At 28.2% G+C, this 24,232-nt stretch overlaps 1 protein-coding gene across 1 annotated transcript; it reads right to left on the reverse strand.

Moving 5' to 3' along the window:
* Positions 1 to 12,008: 12,008 nt before the first annotated feature.
* On the reverse strand, positions 12,009 to 21,000 carry LOC107162311 (leucine-rich repeat-containing protein 2mit). The gene is made up of 2 exons (XM_015509144.2): positions 20,765 to 21,000; positions 12,009 to 14,654 (listed from the first exon to the last, which is right to left on the reverse strand). The coding sequence occupies exon 2, from the start codon at positions 14,551 to 14,553 to the stop codon at positions 12,607 to 12,609; it is 1,947 nt and encodes a 648-aa protein (XP_015364630.1). The 5' UTR covers positions 14,554 to 14,654; positions 20,765 to 21,000; the 3' UTR covers positions 12,009 to 12,606.
* Positions 21,001 to 24,232: the final 3,232 nt, after the last annotated feature.

Below are 24,232 nucleotides of genomic sequence, written 5' to 3' on the forward strand. Positions count from 1 at the left end.
ACAAAATCAGGTTTATAGAATATTTTTGTTTTTCCCGATTCATTTTATTTAAAAAAGCGCAGAAGTACTTTTAACCACCTAAAATACCAACTAGATGTCTAAATTCAAATTTTTAACAGAAACGACCACTATATGTTTGAGATTTGAAGTATTTTACTGCTTTAAATGGTGATGATGGACACAGAATATAACACATATCATTGTAAAATCAATACATTCACCGCTCCCTCAGAATCTAAAATTGCGTCATATCGCAGGTAGATACACATCAGAGTATAAACTGCAATCACGCCCAAACACCCATTAATTGAAAATTAATTCAGTTGTATACAATTGAATAATATTTAAATTTCAACTTAACCGTCCAAACTTAACATGCGATTTAACTAACTTCCAAGTCTCGGTGAAATTTAAATTAGATAGTATATAGTACAGTGAGAATCTGAATAACATTTACCATACAGTGAACTTTATTATTATAAAATCGTTATAAAATTAAATAAAATCTTATAAAAATGTATAGTGATTAACTAAAAAAATGGATATGAAATACGATTACATTATTAGTATTGTATCAAACATAATGCATGTATCATTTTATATATATATATATATATATATATATATATAGATATAGATATCTTATAGGCTAATATATTTGTTCTGTCGGAGAGAGTCGAATTTTATGTTTACTACCTCGTAACAATAGTGTCCAACGGGCCACGAGGAATTATTGATTCGAAATACTTCAATAAAAATTATTTTTATCTATTTTTTCAATTTATTTTTATTCTAAAACATCTATCTAACCTAACATGAAGTTACATACTATAATTTAATATTGACAGGTTCGTTATCAAATTATAAACATAAGAAAGGGGAAATATTTTTTATGTAGTTGAAATATATTTTATTTATCGCTTCTGATTTCTATACTGCTTAGAATGCTTAGATCGTATAATGTAACCATAGTAATACGATATTATAGTGGAACAATATATTAAAATTATACGAAATAAACAAATCTATAGGTATAGATATATTTAAAAAATCAAACAATAACACTTAGGGTTATCGTTTGAACCCAGAAAAAATTTTAAGACTGGTGATATTAATTAGTATACAGTATACAATTGTATCCACGTTGTAGTCATTTAATTTAAAAAGTATAATTGTTTATCGTCTCAATAATGTGTTTACTAAAAATATATTATTATGATATTCCAGGATGTAAAATTACTGCATGTTTATAAATGATAAGTATCTGTGTGTAGTCGAATCGTTTTTAATTAATTTTATCATTTCAAATAATTTGGAAGGACAGCGAATACCTAATGCCCTAACAAACTCGATGGTCTCTAGAAATAAGCACTGATGCCTGAGGGGTTCTTTGAAGTAATAATTTGACTGAGTCATTCTACAAACGCAAACAGTTGAATGATTAAAATACTGTTTCATCCCGGGTACTTGGTGGGAATTGTTTTTTTTTTAATTTAGAAAAAAAATTAAGTTACGTTTGTATCTTTAACGGCCTTTATAAAATTATAATTAAAATAAGACCGTTGATTACGAAAATACCTAAAATTCGATTGTATATTGTTATTTTTGTGAATAGATATTATTATATTTTTTTTTTAGTTACATCAAAATATTATCCTGCAAACGAATTACGAAAACTCTGATAAAAATGATCGTTTATTGTACAGTGACCTACTTGTATAACGTAATTATAACTTAAAAACGAACGTGATTGATTTAGGAAATTTTATTTCAAAAACTAGCTATAGTCTATAGGTAGTATAATGATATATATTTCTTTCTTAATTTCCGTTTCAAGGAATTGGATAACAATTTTAATTGTAAAGTATTATATAGTTTATTAAATAATATTATAAAAATAAGAATACATTGAAAAATTAAAATTCTAACGTCGAGTCACTTAATCATCTGAAATTATCGAGCAATTTTATAATCTGTTGAACAAATCTAAAAATGGTTTTTTTCTAAAAAAAATAATTAAACATCCGTTTCTGTAAACAATATTTTTATAGCTGAGTTAAATAATATAAAGAAGCAAAGTTATGAATTAAAAACAAAAAAATATTTCAAACCGTTGATCTTAAACATAAAATCAAACTTATATGACCTCCAGTAAAGGAATGTTAGGTGATGTATCTAAATTTTGTACAACGTTATTGACACTACATTGTACACAAGTGTACAAGGCGTAATTATACTAGGATTATAATTAAAATATATTCATATATAACTCATATTTATTTTAGATTCTGAGTAGAGATAAATTTTATTATTATTAGTTATTACTTATAGTTTTATAATAAAGTACGTGTTTTAATGTTTTATTTATTTTTGATGATGAACACTTTTTGCGACAGATTATTTAATACCAATACATCAATAGGCTAATTAAAATAGTAATAGGTATAATTAAAATAATAACTTAAAAATGACTAGACAGTGTAAGAACAAAAATAATTAATATTAAATAGACAATTTAAAAAGTAATGTTGTATGGTTATAATATTGTTATATTGTTCTGATATCGATTCACCAATCATTCATCTTATATTAATGTTATTTTTAAATATTTTATTTAATTTAACCTAAAAAAAAAATTGTTATGACTTTATGAGAATACACTGAAATTAAGATAATTGTATGTAGGTTTTATAGAATTAATATATACTAGTCAACATCATTCGAAAATTAAATTGATATTAAAAAATGTAATTTACAATAAATTTTCACTACATAGTTGTATACTTTATAGAATTAAAATAATTTCTAAACACTAGGTAGGTATTCCAATATTAGTAGCGTGATTTTATTCCCAATTTTGAGATCGTATAAGGGATTTCTCGTAATGAAAATCAAGTCCCTGTGTGACAGTGTTTAGTGTAAAACTTACAATTATAATATAATGTAATAACAACTTTGGCACAGATATTATTGACATAGAATTTGAAGTATCTATTAATTACAAATTGTTTTTTTAAGAATATTCAGATAATTTATATTTATCAAGTAAAAAATACTGCTAAAATTATCTTAGAGATAAATTTTATATGATGTTTTGTTAAAGCGATAATGATGACAATCAACAGTTTTAAATATCTCCATTGCCAGATTTTTAAATTATCATCTGGATGGTTACCAGAATTAACGGATTAATGGTCGATAATTAAATAATATCTCTAAGTTTTAAAATATTTGTCGCGAGTATTATTTATGTATAACGCATAATTAGCAATATTTGCATATCTGCATTTGGCAAATGAATAAAGGATTTCTTTTGTACTTTTTTAAAAGATTTAAAAAATTATATAATTATTATATAATTGAATTTTTTTTTGTGGAAATAAAATTATAATTAAAATCAAAAAAATATAAAAATCAAGAAAAATGATTACGATAGTAATATCATCCTAAAAATTAATTGTATACGACTTTATTTACACATTCATTTTAAATGACTAAAAGCTACTACTCACTCCCAAATAAACTTATGTTTAGGTGCTACAGAAGAAAAATATATTTTTGTGACACTGTATAATATATAATATATGTACATATATTATATAATTACTGTATAAATAAGTGTAACTAATGGCCTTTGTTGTCGATGTAAATATGCTCAATAAAATATATATATATATATATATGTACAGGGTGATCCATTAAGTGGGTACATTTCAAAAATCGTATAATTTTTTTCACACTTATATTTATTGGTAAAACCACTATCAACTTTTGATTTTCAAATGGAAACATATAATTAAAATATCATGGATTAATAAACCACCTTTTTCGTGAATTTACGCGTTAGGTAACATCTTTATTTTTTGTTGATTGGTTTGCAAAATACAGCTCCTCAATGTATTGGTAGTTGAAAGAGATGTTATATTCGGTAAATGTGGCATTGTTTATACTATTTCTTCATTTGTAAGTCTAGGAGCTATAACTGATAAATTCGATACCGTTCGACCAAATAAGTAACAATATTGGTAACTGTTATAATTGATAAGTTAGTAAATGATTAGGGTTCAAAGTACAATAGTAATCTTTAATTAATTGTTATTAATTTTGTTACCTTGGATTCAACGATATCGAATTTATCACTAGCTCCTGGTCTTTATATTTATTGGAAAAATGGTAAAAACCACCAATACTTTGAGGAGCTGTTTCTCGAAAACCAATCAACGAAAAATAAAAATGTTAACACGTAATTTCATGAAAAAAGTGATTTTATTAATTCATGATATTTTTATTACATGTTACCATTTGAAAATTCAAAAGTTGAAAGTGGTTTCATCAATAAATATAAGGGTGAAAAAAATTAAGATACTATAGGTATGGTTTTAGAAAAACATAAACCTATTAGAAGTTTAAAAAAAATCCGAAAAAAGTTAATATTTTTCGAGATAATTCGAGTGTACCCGCACTTAAATGGATCAACCTGTATACATGCATATATATTTATTAATTTTAATAATATGTAACCATATTCAAGCTTCTTGAAAAACTATCATAACATATCAATTTGTCAAATACTTAAATTTAACTGAATACTAATGAGTTTGAATAAATCAATGACATTCATATTCAAACATATACAAATAGTGATTTATATTTGTTAATTTTTCTCAATAATTGTACTTCTAGGTTTTGGTACTTACTGCTAACAGCATTAAAATTTATAATTTTCAAGCATTCAATATGCCTATATCATCATAGTATAGATATATTATTTAAAACTAATTCTCATACAAATATAACCAGAATGTAATTTCATGTCTTGTTCGCGAATTATTTATACGCTTTTTATTTATACACTGATTATAAAATACTAAACAAAATTATAACTATCATTTGCAGCTATAGAATTCATAAGTGTTTGTATTATATAAGTGTGTATTTTCGTCACTTGTAACATTTTACATAAATGATAAATGTACTACGTAGGTATACGGCGGCATACCTACATTGTGTGGAAAAGAACTGTGTTCCTTTAATTAATGTTAAAAGGAATACAATTATTTTATTGGGTTAAAAAACATTTCAAAGTACTAACATAAATATGAATTACAAAATACAATATATTTAATTATTTTCTTATGCACCTAAAAATGTTAAATATATAATAATATTATAAACGTCAAAATATTATATTTTTTTTTTTTTTTTTTAATTATCCCGCGGCAACTAAGGCCATTGGGAAGGGGGTAGTACTGTAGGTTCTTATGGAACTGTAGGTTGGTTTTTACACGTGGGTGAGAGTTTTGACAGAATTTCTATTGGGGCATCCGTAGGTTTCTGCCATGCCCCGGAGTGGGGGATGGCGGCACTTGTTCTCCGGACACCGTGACTTGCCCGGAGAAATATGCCGCCCGATGGTCGAGGATCGAACCCGGACCGGCTGAGCCACAGCCGACGCAGTAGACCACTCGGCCACCTCGTCCCCCCAAAATAGTATTATAATATACCTAATGACAAAACGGGACTTTGACGATTTATAAAATATTCAATGAAACCATGTAAAATTACAAAATATATTTTTCTTCTTTCAACGACACATAACCATTACTATTTAAGTATATGCGATAATCACAATAATTTAATAATATATAAGTTTCGAATGAAAATCAAGTCATTCATTAAAATTGCGTTAAAAAAATAAAATGTTACAGCGCAATGGATATCATTATTAGACGTTGATGTTAATTCATAGTTATTTATCTTTCCTAAAAGCAAACCGTAATTTTATTATTCTTCCAAATTAAGACATACTATGAAATCTTAATTTTTCAGGCAAATATTAATAAACATTGAAAGGTGAAAGAAGAGAGGGTATATTTCAGGTAGGTTATATCGAAATTATTAAGTAGACACCTTTTAGTTATGATATAATATTATTGTATTAATGTTTCCACGTAAATACAATAAAATACATATCTTTGAAAATGATTTTGATTTATATTTTCATGAATACAGAATATGGATGAATAGCAGTATAAACGAAACAATTTCATTGTTTCATTTATTTCTACTAGTTAAAAATATATATAATAATTCGTTTACTATTTATTATGAGTAAATAAAGACAATCAAAACGTTCAAGACGTTCGTCATTACTCAAGATTATAGCTTTAAGACATAGTATCTAAAATTAACAAGTCACAATTCTGTCTCTTTTGAAGTCTCAACAAGGTATAAAGTATGACGTATCAAGTAATAATTATTGCACCATGATTATTAATAATCTTACCCTTATCGATCCATATCTAATTTAACCATAAAATATCAAATCATAATTTGATAAATAGATTCAATATATATAAATATGATTTGTTTAAAATATTTCATAAATTCGAGTAAACTTAAAAAATAAAATATTATTTATTATTTGTGCACAATAAACAGTTAATACTACCTACATTTCGCGCATATTTCAGTTTTAATTTCGTTATTGATGACGTCAACATATATTATTTAATTTTGATGAGTTTGGTTTCAATGACTTAATAATATTACAATAGTAAACCACTGAATTTAATTGAATTCTAACTTTTGAATAGTCATCAGTAACCTTTTTGGATCTTTATATTGTAAAATCATCTAAATATGTAGGTACTTATAAATTTACAGATTGAAAAATTACTAGCTAAGGATATGCTTAAAAGAATATCTACTAAGAGAATGTTAGTGAACTATTTCTTTCCTCTCTCTGGTTTACATGCAACATAAACTAAACACATTTTATCAGAATAATTTTTTTAAATGTTTTTGAATAATCTTAGAGTAAAATCAACCATTACAAATACGATGGATAATATTTTTGAGGGTATGATATATCGATTTTTCTGAATATTGTCTCAAAATTATGTAAACATGTAAATTAACAAAAAGTTTATATTTTAATTTATTTTAAAGTCCAGTACGAAGTCAATAATAATAATAAAAAAAATAAAACCACCTTGTCATATCCTTGAAAATATTTTTATCTAAAAATTGTGTAATAGGTGATTTTAAGTGAAGAATGTCTTGTTAGGATGTATGTTGTACATTAGTCTAGAGAGAATACAAATATTGCGCTGACAGCTTAAACATTTTTATGGACATTTAAAACACGAATTAATTAAATCCTCCTGTTGGTATATTGTCTAGATTTAGTAATTTGTATATTTTAAGTGCAAGTAATTCATTTTTTTTTTATGTTTATTTAATTTGAATTTTATTAAGTATTCCAAAATTATTTTATAGACCAATAAGTGGCACATTAGAAAACTTTTATCATATCTGAAAAGTAGCCAAATACACATGTATGCCAGAATCAAAAAATGTGAAATATGCAATATTAAATTTAAAATGTGAACTCTTTATGTGATGAAAAACATTTATGATGTATTGTTAATATAATGTAACATATTAAATAACTTACTTACCTATGTTATCAATTACATAAAGGGATAATACTCTTTATAGAAGTTCCTAGTCGTAGTTTCTTTATATGCCTTGACAACTATTTATAATACTACAGCCTGCAAATCACAGTTATAACTGTGTTTAAAAAAAGAATATACATATATTTTTTTATTATTATTTTTTTTTATAATTATACTATAGCATACAATTGCGCAAATTGCAGGTTATTGTTGCTATATTATAGTTGCACCTATTATATTTTTAGATGGGGTTTGAATATTTATATTATTATAAACCATGATAACAGATTACACTTTATTTGAATTATTGTATGTTGATTTTTTTTTGTATATGTATGCTAACTGTAGTCTGCAATATTTTTATTACGAGCACATGAAACATGTTTAGGTACATATACAAATTACATAATAAATAATCGGGTTGTCTTTTTTTTTTAGTATACAATCACAATGTAACACCAAGGTTAAAGAATTAAAACAATTTTTTTTTAATTTATTAAAAGAGCTCGTTTTATTCTACAATATTTTATAGTTATCAGTTTTTAAAAACAATATCATTTATACATTTTTGTGAATACATTTGATAAATAGATTTTTAAATTGTGCAATGCCTGGTGCAAGGTATCAGGTGGAATAGTATTGATTTTTTCAGCGAACCCTCTATTAAGATCGGAAATTGTTGTTGGGTGAGTGTTGTACACGACATTTATCAGATGTCACCATAAAAAATCACAGATGGATTGGTCTGGGGAAAGGGGTGGCCAATCAATGTCAGCATTCCTGGTTAAAGCGCGGTTACTGCGAACATCCACCCGACTGTTGCCATCAACACTCAGTCAGAGCGCTAAGTTACTCTGTCCTCTTGAAACCAGGTGTTTTCAACGTCAATGTTCTGTAAAAATTGAAGTTTTTACCCCAAAAATGTTCTAGCATCGTCACATAACATCGTCGGGATGTAGATTTCACATCAGTACCAAATTCAAACTTATAACGACTTAAAACCGTTCATCATATATTGACAATAGGACAATGCAGCAGACGATGTTTAGAATTTTATTGTATCCAAGAACTAAAATGTCGTCATTCAACATACTTTTTTGATAAAAATAGACTTTATCTGAAGGCTAAAGATTCCGGATGAATCCTGAGTCCTCGTTAATTTTATCCATTAGCTATCGTTTACAGAATTAGAACGATTCCATTTGTGATAAGTTAATGTCCTTCTACGATGAGTAAATTTCCATTCCCCTACTCTAAGTTAACATAGGTCAACTCAAACTTTTCACTATAGATACTAGGTACCCAACTGTTTGACCAATATTAGATTCAAATTTCCTGTTTCTTTGGTCAACCCTAAAAACTTATATATTATTGGTAAATTAAATTATAAAAATATATGTGTATACCAAAAGTATTACATTTATATGTACATATTGATATATTTATAAAAATGTCCAATATATTCTAAACAAGCCAAACACATACGTCATTTTTGAAAATATATTAAAATTATTGAGACATATGCAGCTCGATATGAATCACAATAATCACTTGATTATTTAGTAAAAATTTATTTTTTATTTTTAACATTTTAATCACCTTGATAATATATTAATATTAAAGTACTAACATACCAACATATAATCATAGCTGAACATATAAATTTTCAAAAATTGCTGAGTATATTAATTCAAAAATTCAGCTTTCTTTGTGTTTGTCGAATCAGCAGAGTATGATTAATGGGATAGTCCACGTCATTTAATATCTCCCCTTTATTTTAACAGAGTTTATAATATAGATGTATAAATATTTTATACTTGATGCCTATTGAAAATTATTTTAAAACGTTAACTATGTTCTAACACCCTTATTCGTTCACTCCATTCTGTCTCATTCCCTTTTCCCAACCTGTACCTGACTCATTAAACACTTCACGCTGTCCACCGGATGATTTATGTATATTCTGGATTTTTATGTTTGTCCACAATGTATTACAATATAATGCTTATAAAAAAAATACATATATATTTTGAGGTGACTTGATTTGTTACCATTTACAAAGATTAATATTAGACTTAAAAAAATTTATATATTTAAGCTTTAAAGTGAATCTGTTTTTTGAATAGGTACTTAAAACACGGCGATTCAGCATTAATATTGTATGAAATAAATATATAATGGAACATAATATTTCATAATAATATCATAAATAAAATATTCCATGAATCATCTGTCAACACTCATAGTCAGACATAAATATTGAACATTTTAAATCTTTCCAATTAATTTAAGTTTATAATAATAGACTGGTAACAATTTAAAATGTTTCATTTCTAAATAATGAATAAAAACAATTGGAGTGATTTATTGAATTCCACATTTTTCTATTATTGTCTTTATTCAAAACTTCATGAGCTATCGCTGCTTTTATAACTTGACACTTTAATCGTTCGAAAAATGACTATCAAACCATATTTAAACGATAAATCATTAACGAAACAATTAGTTATGATTTGAATGGAATAACCGGGGAAATGAAATTGGATATCGTTAAAGTTGTTATACTGTGCGAGTTCGTACGCAGACAGAGAATTGAGAAAGTAATTGATCATATTGTTTTGCAGATTGAGATGGTATATCCGTGTGGACCGACAGTTGTTACCCAATATTGTCTTAGCTTCTGCGATTGATTTTTACAATGAAATATCCACCGACCATTAGCGCTCCGAAGAAATGTCCACCAGAAAGTTTTGAGAGTGAGTTTGAAAGTTTTTATGAAACAAGTAATTGGCGATAAAATATATATTAATTTGAATATACCTACGTATAGTTATACCATCCAAAAATTTAAACCATCATAACGCCTAAAAATTAGGTAACTGATTATCGCTTCGTCACTTCATTGTAAGCTGTATAGTGATTTAACAATAATCGTGAATGATTTTCTTGAGATTAAATGTATCAATTAAATATCAAATAAGTATACCTTTTCAATAATTTTTAAGTATCTACTAAGACTCACTTTATCTTTTTATTTAATATTTAATATCATAAAATTCTTAACGTGTTTGAAAAGTGTAGGTACTATAATATACTTTACTTCATAATGGTTGTTGATTTATTTATAAGTTACATTCTTATAGGGTGTTACCACTGTATATTCTCCCTAATCACACGAATCATGTTATCAGTTTTATTTTTACTTGTAATCTATCAAACCTACTTATTATACAAAGAATATGTATAGATTGTAAATTTATTCGATAAAATAAAAAATAAAGTTACATTCTTAATAAAAAATAAATAAATATTTAACTTCAAAATAAACCCAACATATGGCCCAAATACGTCATTTAATGTAATACGTTTTCATATTCTCTGATTGTATTTAAATCTGTAAAAAAAAATAATCATTGTAAATTTATACTGCAAAATGTAAATTAACCAAATATGTATTCAATTGATAGTATAACAATCGCTATCATTGAATTTTATATTAAATACTCTAACATTAATATACCTTTTCATTCTTTTAAATTATTGTGTTATTTACGCAAATAAAAAAACTTGATTAAAAGTTTTAGTTTTAACAAATTAAAATTGTTCACAAATTGTTAAAGTACCTATTGAACATTCAATCAAATATTTGATTTGAAAGTAATTATTCAAAACCTGTAATAAACGCATCTATGGGATACAAATTAAGTATTTTTACACTTTTATATAATTTTTTTCACGTTGGTGAACAAGACTTTTAATCATAAAATATTTTATAAATTAATGAAACAATATTTTTCAATCCCTAGTCTATTTATAAATAAAACGGTAAACAGAGAAATTGAAACTTTTTTAATATAACTAAACACAACCACAGAATAACTCTGAACTAAAAATTCAATAAATAAATATCTTTTTGATTATTGAATTGTGTATAATTTATTCTTAATAACGTTATTTTTTTAAATTAAAAAATCTTATGATTAATTTCTGTTTGACGGTTGACGGAGAAAAATGTTTTTGTGATGTCTGCGAGATAAAAAATAAATGAGTTTTCTATCTGCGGCTAAAGCTAAACCCGACAATTTCGCTGTCTACGTGACCTGGATAAGATGTTGCATTGTGCTAGCTTGCGTATTATTGTAGTACATGTATTATGTATATACGTAAATATATATATTTTTTTCGTATTTTATATATATAAATTTAGTTCGCCTTCTTTTGGAGAAAGACCGGCAGGAGACATGAAATAATCAGACCCTGGAAAAGTTCCATAAATCAACGCCAACTGGCCCCGGTAGTTGTCATCAATTACTCAACATAGAGGAAACAGCACTGTAACACTTTTTTATCATTAACAGTAAAGCGAAAAAATACGCGTTACTAAAATACATATATATATATATAGAATATCCGTTTGACGTATAACCCCGTCTCCTATGCTCTCCTGTTGCTTCTTTTAAATTTGATAATTATATAGGAACGAAATATTATAAAAAAAAATTAAAATACTAACAATAATTATTTTCCACATTTTATCTATTTAAATTCATATTTACACGTCGGGTCTATAATAATTAATAATAATGTAGTCGTACAAAATGTCAGTTACAATAATACATCATAAAATTATAATTAAATATTTAAGACAGTGTAGTTTAATAGCAATCAAATACATTAAAATAATATTATGTATTGAACTTAGCAGCGTAGCATTAATACTCGATATAGGACAAAATATGATTTCAAATTATGAACATATTATTCACAATTACAAAAAATGTATCAATATAATATTACATTTACTTTTTTACGCCATTTTACAACAACTTACAGGAATACACTGCAAAATAAATCATTACAAATACAAATACAATTATATTGTTTACATTTTACCAAACGATATCCAATCAATAGGTATATATTAAGTGTTATAGCGTAAATTGAAATTAATATTTATTATTTATAGCGATAGCATTACTGAGTTTTATTTATAGTTATAGTTACATAATTAGTGACTAATTTTTAAATAATACATTTTTGCTACGCTGCGCCATTTTGGCCTTGGTCTCAAACATTGAAAACATCACAAAAATATATATAATTATAATACAAGTTTAAATTTAGTTTATTCTTCAGACTTATTTCACCACCTTTCAATGTGGTTTAAGCTTTCCAGGCTCTTAATTTCAATACTTTGGTAATCTACATCTGCTGTATTTTGCCTCCAATGCAACCTCTTTAGTGCGTCACCCTTCATTCCAATCCAGACAGTACCACATCCTAAAATTACCAACGACAACACAATACACACAAAAACTATCATACCTGGATGAGTCGTATTCGCTACAACCTGCGCATTTTTTGGATCGTCTTTCGCTCTTAGTCGTGCAAATACTGCCGTCTGTTCTGTTGTAGTCGTAGTGACCCGATAAGTCGGAGTCGTAGTAATCGCGGTGCAGTATTCTGAATCGAACACCTGTTGAACACTGCCGTTATCTTGTCTACATTGCACACTTTCCACAGTGGACTTGAGTTTTAGCGGTTGGTAGTTCCTGAGTCTCAATTCAGTTTTACTCAACTTATAATGATGATCTTCGGTTGCGTGAATCTCACACAACCAGTCTCTGAGCCACGATTTAATGCACTTTAGTTCGTTCAATATTAACGTTTTAATTTTGGGCATGTGATAAGGTAAACGGTTAGGAAGTGAAATCACATCGCATTCCGTTAAGTCTAAATACTCAAGTTGAAACAAAGATGACAGTACAGCACTGTCGTTTAACAGGATCGCAGCTAGATGTTTGCTGTACGCCAGTTGGATTCGATTCAAGTAACGTGTATCAGTGAATGGGAACGTTGGTGTTTCTGATGCCATTAGACCCTCCAACTTCAATATTTTTAATCTTACTGGACCTGTTAACATTTCTCTAGTGATCATTTTAATTGGATTTTCAGATAAATCTAAAACATCAAGAAATAATAAAGATGCAAATGTAAGATCTTGTATGTGTCGAATATTATTTCTCCGAACATTTAATATTTTCAGTCGTTTGCAACCCTCAAAGTCTTCGACACTTAAGTTCTGTATTCTATTACCTTCTAGATTTAATTTTTCTAAGCTTCCTGGAAGGCTTTTTGGTACCGTTTCTAATAAATTATTACTCAAGTCCAATATGATCAGTAAATCAAGCCGACCAAATGCGTCATCTTCAACCATGGTAATACGATTAGCACTAATATTAAACAAATGGAGAAGAGGAAAACCATCTAGGTCGCCACTGTTTACTGATTTTATAGCATTCCCACTTAAAATGAGTGAACCTAACAGTGGAGCTGGCGTGACTGGAATTTCTGTAAGATTAGTGTACGAAGCATCCAATGCTTGGAGTCTTGGACCTGACCCCAAAACAACAGGTGCTAATTTTGCGTTTTTTGCAATCTTCAATTCAACTAGATTCTCAAATGGCTGAAATACAGATGTACGATCGAGATCATAGTTTTCAGAAACGTCGAGATATCGTAATGTAGTACTAGGTAACATTTTTTCTGATATTCTAGTTAACGTGTTACCTCGTAAGTCTAACCATTGTAGATCTGGCATTCCAATAAATGTATTATTTTCAATCCATAAGATAAAATTATTCCCAAGATCCAAAACTTCCAAAGAAGACGCATTAACCATATCGGTTTTATTCAATGACTTAATGTAATTCCAACTCAATGTTAGATTTCTAATGTCTGAACACATTGAGAAATTGTGTACCTTATTGAACGATAATATCATAGAATCAACTCTCACTATATTGCTAATGGAAACGTGGCAAGGATTTAGAATATTATTTCTAGATAAGTCAATCGTAGGTAACGTTAAGTTTTTATCGCTAGTGACATAAATCCCGTTTAAATTATTTTGAGATATATCCAGTTTAGTCATACCGTTAGTGTGAGTTAAGTCAACTTTGTATGGTATGGCGTCACAGTAAACATCGCGCGAGCCGTTTGTAGGCAACTCCAAAACGCATTCTTTTTGGATTTCTGCAACGACGACTGATAGCAAAGAAACTACGATAGCGTTTATAATCACTACCATTGTTCGACCGAAATCACGGCTTCACAGCCGCCATGCTAAGTATTTGAATTTTTTTGATATTCCTGCACAACCTTTGATCGAATTTTTTTCATTCTGTGTATCTGTAAATATAAAATAAATACTTTTAATTAACAAGAATAACTCCATTCTATTACCATTCTATTAAAATTGTCATGTACAATTTTGAAGAATAAATAAATATTATGTGTATTATGCATATGTTATATTAATATAAATCTGTTCCTTAAGCTATGTATTATGCCAATCATATTATATTATATAAACTATAAGTATGAATATGACATATCTCTATTTTTATTTTTCAAAATAATTTCTCCCCTTCAATACCTTTAACGTAATTTTCACTCTCAGTATGGGGTCAATCTGATTTTACCCTTTTGTTTTCGACGGTTACGTTACCAACTCATATATATATATATATACTTGTATTTATCATGACTATAACAATGGTCAAAATAATAAACCCACATCACGACATGAATTTCATTTAATTTTTATTTAACGAAGTCCTCCGTAAGCTCGGGCAAAATCATTGAAACCTAACGGTTTCTTCTATTGTTCTGCGTCCACGTCATCATCATCATAATAATAAAGAGTTACATATATATCACAACAAAACATACAGTCAACCTAACTTTTATACCGGATGTATAACAATGCGTAATTATTCATTTTTATCACTGGGCTTCGCGTTATATTTAGCCACCCTTACAAGCTAGATAGTTTGTAATTTTGGTTAAGGGTAAGATTTTCAACTTTTATTTTTTTAAAGTATACAATTATCTTTATGTATATATATATATATATATATAAAGTATAAGTCAGCGGCAATGGTAATACTTTATGCGTGCATTTTTCATTAACTTTAAGCTTAAGCCAACCCTAATTTTATCGTTATAATAACATTTTAGCAAATATTTAAGCCTCGTTCGTTAAATATTATTATTAATTATAGCACCTATAGAGTTATTATTCTAGTACAGTTATAATAATAAATATACCTACAGGAACTATTTAATTCCAATTAAAAATCTATTAACACATCGTGGTTGAATTTTTTTGTAAACTCGCAGTACTATCTGCAAAAGATCGATCATGTGTAGGTGTATTATAATATTATTATAGTGGGTGTAGCTATATTTTTAACCCAGGCATTTTCCGGTCTTTTTAAAACTGTCTACGCTTAATTTAGTCTCGATTACGATCGCATTACGTTAATTGAATTATAATGTTATCTTAATGTATACAGTATGTGTCATGGCGTTTAGACGCAGGTTCCAAACTCCCCCTACTCAGATGGCGTATTAATATTCACGACATAATATTATTTTATCACAGCGTCCATGATGTCGCAAGAAACAGCGTCGGGTTGCACGAATGACGGATTGCCGGGGCAACTTTTCTTTCGCGTTTGAAAAGTTTTTGCATAACCGTCGCTTGAGGGGTGCCTAAGGTGACTGATGCGCATGTTTTGGTGAAAATGTAAATTCAAAGTTTCGGTTGGCTTTAAGTTACCGAAATACTTAAGTCCCTTCTTCCTGTCTACCCAACCTTCTAAAAATGTATAGATACGTACACTAGGTAGGTACATACTCGCACTAGTAATTTATGAATGTAGAAAGACTGAAAATTGCATGTCATACGACCCACATGTGTGTCAACGAATACGTATAAAAGGGTTAATTAAAACGAAGAATGATTTTTAACATGGCACATATCATATTATATACTATATAGATACTAATATTTTTCACCAACATTTGCTTTACATTTGATTTGTAAATATTTTCGTGTATATCATATATAGGTACCTTTATCGGAAATAAATATAATTATTGAGTAATCTATGGGTTTTTAAAAAATAATTTGCTTAATGAACATTAAACAGACATAATATTATGCTATTATATAATTTGTATGATATGTGCAATGCACATTGTGCATTGTACATTAAGTATTAAATTATAATTCGCAATACTCCTTCATAAACTGAGCGTTGAAAAACGTGTACGTAATTGCATAATAAAGTCAGTCTATTGTGGGCATCTATATCGCATAATGAATTCAACACATGAATACATACTTAATCATTTACGACTTAAGTTATTTCCTTTCATTTGTGCATATTATGGTAAAATCTCGTAACGTATCACTGTCCCTAGCTGGACCAACGACAATAATTGTTGTAAGAATTATTCTTAATTGCTGAAATAACTGTACTTCAAACGGACTGCAACTGCGATGACCAATATTTATTTAATTAAATAATGGATTACATTTTCAGAATAATATTTAGTTTATAGACATCATTATTTAAAATTTGACAAACATAAATTCAGCAATGTAAAATATTAGCTTGTAAGGTTTCTTGTTTATTCTACTCACTGTAATACAGTACATACCAAAAATAATATAGTATCATAGAACAATCAATCAATCAGTCTTACTACCATAAGTCATGACGAAATAAATACGTTATTATTATTATTGTCTGTCACTAGGTGTTATTTTAATTTTTATAACCATAATTTTCATTTGTATAGTCTACGTTTGATAAATGAAGTATATTTATTGATCGTTACAGGGTTATATTACAGCGTAAACACAAACCTTGTTCACAACAATACACGGCTCTTTGTTTTTACAATAGGTACTTTTAGTAAATTAATATTAAAAAAAAAATGTAATCGTATTACAAAAGTGTCGATATTTTAATGTTCAAACTTGTAAACGGCCGTTCATCAAACACTGTCTATTTTTAGTGAAATGAACGACACTTAGTTCTATTGTATTATTATCTACATCTTTTTAATTCTTTTTAGTCTTTTTACCCTATTCGGTGATACTTAAGTCCATAATATATGGCATAGATATATATGCATATAAAAATGCGATTAAACCAGAATTCAATTTCGCGCCCGTCGGATGCAGACGCGCTTCCAATACATTTTTATCCCATCGGTAACGCCACGCGGATATATATTCCTGTGCATTGCGTCAAGCTTAGTTTATAAGCCCTCGGATCGAGCGAGTTAGTACAAGAGAATAAGATGAAAATCAAGTAGGGGGAAATAAAGAACAATTTCCCACCTAGAATTGAGAAATGAATTTCGTATGCAAACTGGGTAAAGGCAAATAGGAAGCGCGACTTGGTTCGGGAATCGGAAAGACTCTTGTTTGGAAGAGACATGGTGCGAGGGAAGAACGCATCTAGACCAAGACAAATAAAAAAAGAGAGAAAAAGTCGTGTCCCTCTCATGGGAATGCAAAGCTTTGTTGTGCAAAGGAGAAAAAATATACAAGGCGAAGGTATTACAAATCTGGTTATAAAGTTGGCCGAGCACGAAAATAATCTAATCAAGCATAAGTCTGATTTTACAAGAAGGACTGTACATAATAATACATCATTCAAAAACAACAAAAACCATTTTAATATAATTTATTATAAATGAGTAACTCTTAATTAATTTCTCGATATAAATTTTAAATTCTTTTTTTCATTTCCGGTGACCAAAACTTCGATGAGTAAGTTATATTTAATCAGTTTTAAACGATCACATTTTATTTCACTCTTTCCGTAACGATATTTTTAAATATACTTTTCATCTTATTATATAGGTTTATAATAATATATTATATATTAAAATTCGATGACAATATATATAACGTATAATGCTATCCATATATTCATAATAAACATATTTAATCATATCATACGGTGTATTATAATGTTTATAAGAAGCTGTGAGGGAGAGATACATTAATGATATTATTATAATGTTATGGTTTGGGAAGCAAACTAACGTCGGCCAATGCTAATTTTTAGTCGCGATTTATTACCACAAGGAAGTTTTGTCTTAATTGGTTTTTACTGCTCCACAAAATGTTCACTAGACCAAAAAGTTACACCACTCATTCAGCGACCATGGTCCCTCGGTAATTATTCAAACGATGAAAATATGAATAACTTTATTACCAAAATTCACTCACGGTAAAAGTTTCCACAGTTATTTCAACAACGTTTTCCGATGTTTTCGGCAAACAACTATATATGTACATTGTACAGTCAGTGTTTAGTACCCTTTTTTAAGTTGATCCGAGATTTATGATGTCCGAATAAAAACCCATAATTTAATTTTATACTCAAAATCCTTGAATTGGGTTGTTGGGGTTAATAATTAAAATTCCTGTTAGATAATCTTAGACTTCTAGATTTGGTTTCAAAATCATTCACCATTTGTTACAATTGACGATTTGGGTCGAAAGGAGGCCACATTACCACATTCATTGTGCCACTATTCGCATCTCTGTCGTTTATTTATAGTGGCCAAAGATACTTTGGATTAACATTGGAAAGATCTAACAGCCGTTATACCATTGCCTCTGGATATTTACGGTCGTCGTTTGCTATCAAGCGTTTCAATGTTTTATCACAAAATGTAAAATATATCTATTGAAAACTTCAAAGTCGATTTATTCCAGAGATAACTTTAAAAGTGGTGCGCGATATGAAGTTAATTATTTAGAACTACCAGCGGGTGTTGAATTAAAAGTGCAAAGTACAAAAACAAAATTAAATATATAGTATCATCACATTTATGGTAGCTTAAATACATTGAATAATATTACCTATTCGTATAATTGTATTTATTGTCAAATACCTAACTATGATAATCAACAACAACCAACAATAATGATAACTCATATAAAAAACACAATATAACTCATATTAATATATCATATCTATAAATAAATTATCATTGAACATTATAATTAATTTCATAATAATTTATAAATTATTAAAAATTAATTATTTTTTCTCAAAAATTTAATCAATTCCTTTTTATGTTAAACTATTTATCTGTAGTATTTTGTATAGCCTATTAAATAACTCAAATATTCAGGGCCGGATTGGTTATGCGAGCTACCGAGAAAATCTCGGTGAGCTGCTCAAAAGAAATTTTGATCGGAAGTGTTTGGGCAATTATTTCATAATACAAATTTGAATACATTTATATAACTCTGTGTGCTACGTCAAATCTAGATCAATTTATACATTTTTGTTTGAAAAGGCCCCTTTTAGGGCTGGTTACAAAACTAAAACTCGGTGGGCCGATACCTTGTCTATCCGGCACTGCAAATATTTTTTAAAAACCAATGTCAAAAAGTTATTTTATATATTTTATATGAAAACTCTGTAAAATAAAATTTTTGAATATTTTTTTTTTTATTTATATAATTCACTTATTTATAAATGTTCAGTATGGAGTACATTTGTTTGTCTTTCAAATTAATAATTTATTTCAAATTAATTATACTTTACACAATAAATGATGGTATGTAATTGGTATAAAAAATCAATTTACTATTCAAGAAATAAGTTAATGATAAAAAATAAATAATAATTTTCATTATAAAATGTTTAATACAGACTATGATAATTATTAACTGAGAGTAACTGCTCTTATATTTAGTTAAATTTATTGAGGAAATAATTGATTAAAATTTCAATTTAATCAATTAATATTATTTTTTATAAAAAATTAAATATAAATGAATAATATTATGTGCCTATATATACACCATTTTAATTATTTTATTATTCCTATAATATTTTTAAGATTTCAAAAACTACAAATTCATTTCGACGGACTCCTAAAATAACTGAGCTGATAGAGCAGCCAGGCTTTTGGGACCCCTGACCATATGATTATGTATTTTTATGTTTCAAATGTAATCAACATTTAAATTCAAGTTGTTTAACTCCCTGTGTTATTCACATTGTAAATATGTATAACCAATCATCAATTATACCCAGTTATTATGGTATTATGATACGTATTTGACTAAAGTTTCTCTACTTTGAATAACTTATTATACATCTATGACTATACGAATATATTTTCATCGTAAGCTAGATAGTTTCAAGATATTTTTTTCCAAAATAATAAACAATAACAATCACCATTGATATGATAATCGGTATATTTTTTTTATACATAATGATAATATCCATAATAACCATCATCCTACCACTTTTATTTTATTTAATTATCGGCAACATTACATTACTGGTTTTTAATACATTCGATTCTTATATAGATTCACGGCACAGTCGTATCGCGCCAGCAGAACTATTCTATTATTATTACTGTTATTATTATTATTACCATCATGATAAAGTTCTTACCTTTTCGGTGGTGCGACATTAACGGCGCACCGAAAAGTGTCCGATGACCGTTGACGTTTTTCTCGAGGCGTCATGCTCTGATGACTCGTGCCCCTATTGTTTCGGCGGTCGTCTGGAGTGTTCGACAAACGTCGGCGGGCGAGGAGTCGTAAAACACGTCGACCGGGTGGTAAGTGTGCTTGGGGTAGCTCGCACGAGAACGTGGTCCGGAGTCGACTGATCCGAAATAATATCCTACGGGCACAGCCAGCGTTCGTCCCCGACACGGAATACCATGATAAAATATATATATATTATGTGTGTGTGTGTAACGCGGTTCCATTCGCTGCCACTGGGCGCGCACCGCGTAGCCGTTAGTTTACCCCGCAGCAGCGGTGATGGTTCCCCAAAGTATATAATATTATATGCGAGCGTGCGAGCGTGGTGTGTGTGTGTGTGAGAGAGAGAGTATAGTAGATTTCGTATAATTGTCTGTGGCAACAATCGGATTACTGTCGAAATAAGAAACGTTTTAAAAAAATTAATGCACTTGTGTGGGTACACACTACGTCCCGTGTTTGGGATTTGTGTAATCTGCATCTATACTGCTCTCTAAATAATTATTCACGAATATGTACGTTTTTATTAAATAATTATTTATATAGACGTATTATAGTTCGAACAACGTACTGTTATAATAACCTGTCATCATTTTGGCGATGTTTTACTTTTTTTAAACAGTATCATTAATACAATAAAATAAATACTCTGCGGCTCTATAATGTGAAACTAAATGTATTATAATATTATATATATATATATATATATATATATATATATATATATATATATTATTAAATGCACAATCTGTACTTTGTAGCACAATCAGTAAATATGAAACAAGAATAGGCATATTATAAGGTTAATACCAATAAATTATTAACATTTCGACATAAATGAAAACTTGAAAATAATTGATAAAAATGAAAGTTTGTGGATATTTATTAGTTTATTACTGTTATAAATTAATTCAGCTGTATAAAGCCTTTTCCAAAATCATCTATAGATTTATCGATACTATAACATTAAATTAGCTATACATAATAAATATATAGTTTTCAGGATCTCAATTTAACTATTGTGCTTGGGTACGTATTTTTGTTTTATTTAAAACCAAATTTGGTTTTTTTGTAGTTGGATTAGCAATAATATTCTATAGTATTATGAATAAATGCTGGAAATGTGTAAGCACAACATTTTCTAAAACAATACACAATAGAATACGTGGACACTCAATAAATTTAATTAAAATCAATCACTTTACGACCCCGCAATATCAACTGTATAACGTATTAACTACACAATATTTAATATCCAAAGTGGAAACTTATATTACTGGCACGTTTAAATCCACATTTAACATTTAATGCATTAAAATATTCGTATAAATACTATGCATATGCGTATACACCTAACTATGTTTTTTTTTTAAATATTATTATTATTATGACGTGTGCTCCGGAAAATTAAATATCCTAACACCGCCCAGTGTATAAATATTATTTTTTTATTCGCACCCTTCTTGATTTCTACCGCTTTAAAATAATATAATATAAAAATATATAGGTAGATATGTATATATATTATATTACGCATATAAATATACATGTCCCGTAAACAATATTACGCTTGATAATGGAATCTCCGTGTACTCACCAATCACGATGATGGTTGACGGTGGAAGAGATATATGTGCATTTTTGTGTGTTTAATATTATATTTCATCGCTGAATCGTTAACGAGATATATGCGTATTTGAGTACCTATATATGACATATGTACGCCAGATAAATAAATGATTATTTGTAGGTACAACTGATAAAACTTTTGAAAAACGAAAAAATATTCTTTTTTCCGTGATAACCTAAAAGATATCGAAATAATAATAATAATAATAATGTTCATACCATATAATAATATGTATAATGTATATGTGTACCTATATATGTATGTACATTACATCGGTGGCGGGGCGTCAATCTCTCGGGATAAGCAAAAAGTCCATAAACTTTTTTTTGCCAAAAGATACTTTTTCGGGACTTTGCAAGAGAGAATTATTTTAAACATTGGTTTAACATAATAATATTATACGCGTACGGCGGAAGAGTGCAGTAATATATTTTAAAATTTTAACTTCGTTGCTAGATTTCTACATGTAACTATAATACAGTATTATTAATACTGTATGATATATTATAACCGTTTAATTTTATTGAATACGTGTAGATATAATCACCTACATAATAATCGGGATTGCATGGTTTTTTTAGTTAAGAAAAATTCTATATTTTCAGTGGGCCATATTAGTGGATTATGATAAATATAAGGTTGCTGCAAATAGTTACGTATAATAACATTTTATACTTTATTATTTATAAGCATTGTATACGAACAAGTATTTTGCGCACACGGTGTAATGGTGTGTGTAGATCATTTGAGTGGGTGTGTTAAGATTCAGAAACGACTAGTCATGGTATTCAAAAAATAATTTAAACGAAACACACTTCAAAAATAAATTCACATTTAATACAATCGTAGTACGAACAAACACAAATATTATGTACATATTTATACATTGTATGGAAAAAAATAATACTGTCAGACGACTTTTCACGATTTTTTTGAGCAAATTCGAACACTAAGACAAAAAATTTTAGAACTATTTTAAGGTTGTAAAACAGCAATAGTTGTTGTACCTAGTGGCAAGTTGAAAAAGCTATAGTTTTTATACACATGATTGAGTCGTTATGCGATAAAAATGATGATGATATTTTAAAGATATTCAACTAATAAAACTGATGAGCATCATTATGCAAAGTTCGAGCTTTTCTTCTCGGTTTTTCATTGCACCGAAGACATAATATAATATATACATATACACATACTATTATAATGGGTCATGGAATTTCTAGTCCATTAAACACGTGCTTCCACGTGGACGCCCTCGCCATTACGTTTTCGCTCACAATAATAATTTCTGAGTATTACTAATAATAATAATGGTCATTACTATTGAATATAATAATTATTATTATTATTATGCAATACAATAATTTACAAATAATCGTAATTAAACACCAATTTGAGTATATTTGGTTTAAGGACGTCCGACACATTTTGACGTTTATAATGGCGCACTTTGTCTGGTTCAGCAGCTTTATACGTAGTGCTGTACAGTCAAATTTGGTTTATATATATTGTATATATAATGTCCATATAATTATATAGGTTAACATATTCGCCAAGCCAGACGACATATTTATGACGTGCTTTACTATACAGTGCTAAGGGTATTTAGTTCATATATCCTTTTCACCGACAGAATACATGTGAAACTAAATTAATAATCTGCATAGTAGGTAATAAATTCTTTTTGGGTACATTAATTTCTCATTTTTTTACGTCTTCCCCGTAAAAATATAATTTTGT

The sequence above is a fragment of the Diuraphis noxia genome, unplaced genomic scaffold, assembly GCF_037042655.1.
Source record: "Diuraphis noxia isolate RWA-SAM2 unplaced genomic scaffold, SU_Dnox_SAM2 contig0002, whole genome shotgun sequence".
Taxonomy (NCBI): domain Eukaryota; kingdom Metazoa; phylum Arthropoda; class Insecta; order Hemiptera; family Aphididae; genus Diuraphis; species Diuraphis noxia.

Excerpts from the sequence above, each read along its gene's own strand:
- LOC107162311 (XM_015509144.2), bottom strand. The coding sequence starts at position 14,553 with ATGGTAGTGATTATAAACGCTATCGTAGTTTCTTTGCTATCAGTCGTC.